Source organism: Notothenia coriiceps, unplaced genomic scaffold, assembly GCF_000735185.1.
Source record: "Notothenia coriiceps isolate Sejong01 unplaced genomic scaffold, NC01 NC01_scaffold00001797, whole genome shotgun sequence".
Classification (NCBI taxonomy): Eukaryota; Metazoa; Chordata; class Actinopteri; order Perciformes; family Nototheniidae; genus Notothenia; species Notothenia coriiceps.
In genome coordinates, this window is record NW_011334498.1 from 1 (window position 1) to 5,491 (window position 5,491).

Genomic DNA, 5,491 nt, shown 5'->3' on the forward strand with positions numbered 1-5,491 from the left:
TTGACAGTCACAGTATGGCTCATGTGAAATGTTGCATTCGTAATGTAAAAATAGGATATGTGAAAGGGTGGGAACATTGAGGACAGAAGGACCCGGCCTGCTTACGGAGGCCCAGGGGTCACCTGATGACCTTCACAGAATCTCTGCCATCACACTGCCATCACCTATGTGTGAAAGGCTAAGTAACAATTGCGTTCGGTTTGCATGCACAAGAACACTTTGCAGGTCACACAGCGCACTCGGGTTCTTCCAGTGCAGCCTGGTTGTCTGCAGCGCATGGCATTCTTCAGGCCCATCATCTCTGGGAGGTGGGCATTAGCCCTCCTGCGGACCGAGAAATGGGGCACCTCTGTCACATGACGTTTTACCCCTTGTTGTGCATCTTCTTCCTCTGATTGTTCCGATAGGTCAGCATCTGCACCGTGATGCTGGGCCAAGAGGATCTTTGCCACTTCCATACGGAACTCAAGGAACTGGATGGGTTTTGTCTTTGGTCCAGCACATATTGCATGGTCTTTAAGGTAGAGTAGCCAGCTGTTGGCTAAAGCCAGATCCGTGAAGTGCATGACCATCCGCATTGTCCACTTCTTAGTACGGGTGCTCATGCGATAGTAACTGATCATTCTATCGATCAAGTCAACTCCACCCATCTTGGTATTGTACTCACGGACAATGCTTGGTCGCGAAACAGTGACATATTGTTTCAACCTCTTGTCCCAGCGCTGGCAGGTGTCCTAAGGCTGTGTACCATGAACAACAGACATCAGCAATACTGGCTTGTTGTCATACCACTTCACTACACACAGTTTTCCATCTTCAGCGGACACTTCTGATGAGGTACCTCTTCCTGCGCTTTTCATGGTTTTGTCACTGGGTAACTTGTCGTTCGCTCCAGCGAGTCGGTTCTTCATTATTGTACCAGTTATGTACAGCTCCTTCTCCATCATTTGTTGCGCACCTTTGATGGTGGTGAAGAACCGGTCACAATACACTTTTGTGCCGCGTTTCAGGGTTTGACAAAGACGCTCGATGACTAAGCTTCCCAAGCCCAGGCCCTCGGGTTCTTTGACCTTCTCGATCAGTGATTGTGTACCTTGATAGAGCTCAAAGTCAAGCACAATGCCATCTGCTGTAGCACACACAAAGTTCTTAATGCCAACTGGGTTGGGCTTCATTGGCAGATATTGTCTGTACGGACAGGCTCCCGTGAAGGGTATCATTTGCTCATCAATAGATGTGCAATCAGGTCGATTCAGAGACTTGCAGCCTCGCAGAATCCGCTCCAGAAAAGGCCCCACCTTCCAGAATTTGTCAGACATCTTCAGATCTTCAGGCACATCATCATCAATTACCACTTTTATTGCTCCCCTCAGTTTGAAGAATCTGGCACGCGTGAATCTGTCAGTGATGGCAGTGATTTTAAAGGCTTTGGACCAATACATCCTAATGGTTGGGTATCGGATGCAGGACATTAAAATACAGGCACCAAAAAAGTGGTAGACCTCATCCACTGACATGTTGAGTGGGTCCCCACTCCTAGACAGTGACATGGCATTAGAACATTCTGAAATCAGTGTCATCAGATCTCTATCGATGTACTGGTCAAAATACTCTAGTGGGGTCCAGCCATGTCTGTCCAGATCGCTTTCGTCCTGATGCTGATACTCCGCAAGGTTTGGCGTCAATGGAGTAGCCTTCCAGCGTATTCCACGTCCTGCACAACCAGAATCAGAATAAAATAGTATTTAGTATGTATAGTATTTATTGCAGTAAGTTACATTTTATCTATGTAAGCAAAAAAACTTGAATCTGTGTGGACGTTTACATGAAATTTGAAGATTTACCCTCAAGGCATGCTAAAATAATAACAATTACCTTGTTTGGACTCTCCCTTTTTATTTTTTTTGGTTTGGCTTGGTCCTGGTGTTGGCTCCTCAGAGTCATCTTCTGCACGATCAGTCTCAATCGGTACAGTTCGACATCGACGTCGTGTGGGATGAACCTGTCCCTGTACTCTCTGTCCCTGTCAATGTAAATAAGCATTCTGCCTCCAATCCTTCACGTAGCCCTGAGGCCCTAACTACATAACATAAACACAAATCTACTGGGTCTTGACTAACCATTATCTGCACCACGGCGACGTTTATGTGCTCTGCTGTGCTCTGTGGGCTCAGGAATGGGGTCCTCATTGTCACTACTGTCACCCTCATCCTCACTGCTGCTTTCCTCCTGTGGTGATGGTTGGTAATTTGTATCCAGGATGGGATCATCATTGTCAGATAGGTCTAAATCTGAGTTGTCTTCATCAAGCAAGCCAAGTAGCTGCATAGCTTGGTGTACAGAAAAACGCTCTGGAAATAAAAACAATGGATTTCAATGGTACTGTACAACGTTTTAATCCAACTAATTTATGTATGTATATATGTATTTAGTGATTGAATTGTTATGTATTACATTTAGACAATGTACAGCCTTTAAGCTGCACCAGATATACTTGTTTTCTCATTTTACATGTGTGCATGTTTACTAGTATATTAGCTGTTTCGACGAGCTTCAGTCCATAAGTACACAAACATGTACTTCATGTTTAGCGACATGTTACGTTCTTATTTTTACACTTTTTTTTCCAAATTTGCTTGTCATGACAAATATCCAACGCTTATATAAATATCTAAATAAGAATAAGCCATGAAATAAGGCAGGACTTCTTACCTGATCGATGTTTGTGTCTGGAGTGGCCACTTGAATCATCCCTCGTATTTGCCGCCATCTTGAATTTTTACCATTGTATGTTATACTCTTCTGACACCACCAGATGGCAGTATAAGTGTCCACATATGTGGCTATAAGACCCCAATTCAGCAGTTAACACCATTGTGGACACAAGAGCTAAAAAAGTGCTGTCCACGCATGTGACCACTAAGCCTTAAGAGGTTGAGGGACCTGCACAGTACATCATGGTATCATCCGCATAAAAATGTAAAGTAGCTTCATTCACATTTTCACCTAAACTGTTGATATATATGGAGAATAAAAGTGGACCTAAAACAGAACCTTGAGGAACACCATTAGCAATGTTTAACCACTCAGGACATGCCAATACTGAGTAGCCTCTGCTTTAAGATGTGATGATCGACGGTATCAAACGCTTTGGAAAGGTCAATAAATAGAGCTGCACAACTCTGCTTATTATCTAAAATACTCGTAATGTCATTCACCACTTTCATTGTCGCAGTGATGGTGCTATGTTGCTTTCTGAAGCCTTACTGATGTTTAGACAGGATATTATTTTTACATAAAAACTCCTTTACTTGTTCACTCACTCGGCGTTTGAGCACCTTCGCCAGAACTGACAATTTAGATATTGGCATATAGTTATTTAAAATAGTTGACAGCAACATGACAGCTCAGGTCAGAAGAGTTTTATTTAATAGCTGGTCTTATGTCTGTGTGCATGTCTGTATGGCAGTAGCCATCGATCATCTTAAGATAAGATAAGATATACTTTATTGATCCCAAGTTGGGAAATGTAAAACATGCAATTTATTGTTACTTTGTAATTCTACTCAAAGTTCAAGGCTTTTATTGGTTATGTGTACATAGCTACAGTGTGGTTATGACAATGACAATCTTAGGTCACACGCTCCTCCAACAGTGCAATACAATAAAACTCAACAGAAAAAATAGTGCAAGTAAATACAAAAAGAAAAATAGTGAAATAGTGCAATAAGAGTGATTGGAATATGATATATTTGATTAGATTAGATTTAATCTAAAAATTAGGTAATTTGTAAATTGCTGCCAGATTAATGTTATGGATGTTGTTTCAAAGTGCAGGTGTTTAATATAGTCAATGGCCTGTGGGATGAAACTGTCCCTGAGTCTGGTGGTTTTAGTCCTGATGCTGCGGTACCGCCTGCCAGACAGAACAGTTTGAGGCTGGGGTGATGGGGGTCTTTTGTAATCCTGAGGGCTTTCTTTAAGGTTAACCTGGTATTTTTACTCCACTACATTTATTTTTGTTACTTTACAAATTTGGATTAATGATGTGAAATATAAACAACCATTAAATCAGACTTTAAATTCAGGGAAGGTGATTGTCAAGTGCCAACAATCAGGCGAGATATTTGATAGTGGGTGCTGGAGAAGACTGAACATTTATCTGCAGATCCCTATAAAGCATATTCATTACTCGTTATTCTCTAATCGTTCATTAAAAACTGTATATAATGGCTATTTTGCACATCCCTTTCAAGATTTCAAGATTTTCAAAGGTTTATTGACATATACACAACTACGGTGTAGTTATGCAATGACCTCAACAAGACATCTATCAATATGTGTGCACCTCCACCATTAAACTGTCATATTCTGCACATTTCTTATTCTATCTACATACATCTTACAAGAGTATAATAAATATGTATAATATTGGTTAAAATAAGTGCTTCAACATAGTTAACATTGCAGGAAAGTTGATTGTCAAGTCCCAAAACAAACCGTGCAATATATTAAACGTTAAGTACTTTGTCAGGCTTAATATTTATCAGATACCCCCAAAGCTTTTTGCTTACATGTATTTAAAAGAAGACCTTAACCTAAAGTATTATTTAATGTTTTAATAAAGCCTAATTAGTTTGTCTGTTTTGCACATCCTCCTATTAATATCTTTGTACATCCGGCACTAATGTGTTTTTATTCTAGATATCATTTACAGTATCTTCTTGGTATTTTCTATTCTATATTTCTATCATTGACCTTCTACTTTCCTCCTATTTTGTATGTACTCCTAATATTTAAATGTTTTCATAAAATATAATACAATGAAAAGTGATTTACAAAAATGAAAAGACATTAAGAAAAAGGCATTTTAAACAGTCATTAAAAAGCAACAAAATCTACCTGCATTGCAATTACTCTAAACGTGTAATAACGTGCTTTAACCAGTAGGTGGTTTGGGTTAAAAAGCTGTCAAGTTTACAGTGTTAACAAAATAAAGTTGCTGTTTCCGGTTTAGTTTACGACGGATATATTTAGTTATTGTTTTGATATTTGTAACACAAAAGCGATGGAAAAACCCCACAGCAACACAGAAAAGATGGTCTTAACATGACCCAGCGGTCTAGTAGTTAATAAAAAACAATAATATCAAAACAAAATATTACTACTTTATTGTGAAATTCAAACTGAACGGTAAAAGAATAGTTTCCGGTCTATTCTGAGCCCGATCTCTGTAGATACATAAAAATAAAGAACTACGACAGATGTGTAATATATTTAATGCCGCCGAACCATTTATTACAATGCATTCATGTGATGACTTTCAAAGAGTAAAGAAAGCACTGCTGAATAAAGTATGATTTTATCTTTTACGAAACGTTTTTTTTCATGTGGAATGCAGTTGCAGGTCAACCAATCACAGAGCTTGGGAACTAATCACGGGGTTTGTAAAACAGAGCACATGGTGTAGTCCTAAACGATAGCTGGGGAT

At 39.6% G+C, this 5,491-nt stretch overlaps 2 protein-coding genes across 3 annotated transcripts; both read right to left on the bottom strand.

Annotated features, from left to right (window-relative positions):
• Window positions 1-47: 47 nt before the first annotated feature.
• On the bottom strand, window positions 48-734 carry LOC104963921 (piggyBac transposable element-derived protein 3-like; the record flags this gene model as incomplete). The annotated part of the gene is made up of 1 exon (XM_010792611.1): window positions 48-734. A coding segment is annotated over one exon (570 nt), but the record flags the coding sequence as incomplete, so codon positions are not given.
• On the bottom strand, window positions 648-2,879 carry LOC104963906 (uncharacterized). Of its 2 annotated transcripts, XM_010792594.1 has the most exons (4): window positions 2,713-2,879; window positions 2,121-2,351; window positions 1,876-2,023; window positions 648-1,714 (listed from the first exon to the last, which is right to left on the bottom strand). In XM_010792594.1, exons 2-4 carry the CDS (start codon window positions 2,271-2,273, stop codon window positions 735-737), a joined length of 1,281 nt encoding a protein of 426 aa, XP_010790896.1. In that variant the 5' UTR covers window positions 2,274-2,351; window positions 2,713-2,879; the 3' UTR covers window positions 648-734. The 2 variants fall into 2 exon arrangements, with proteins under 2 accessions (XP_010790896.1, XP_010790902.1); XM_010792600.1 differs by lacking the exon at window positions 1,876-2,023 and having other exon boundaries at window positions 2,713-2,878.
• Between the last annotated feature and the right edge of the window lie 2,612 nt (window positions 2,880-5,491).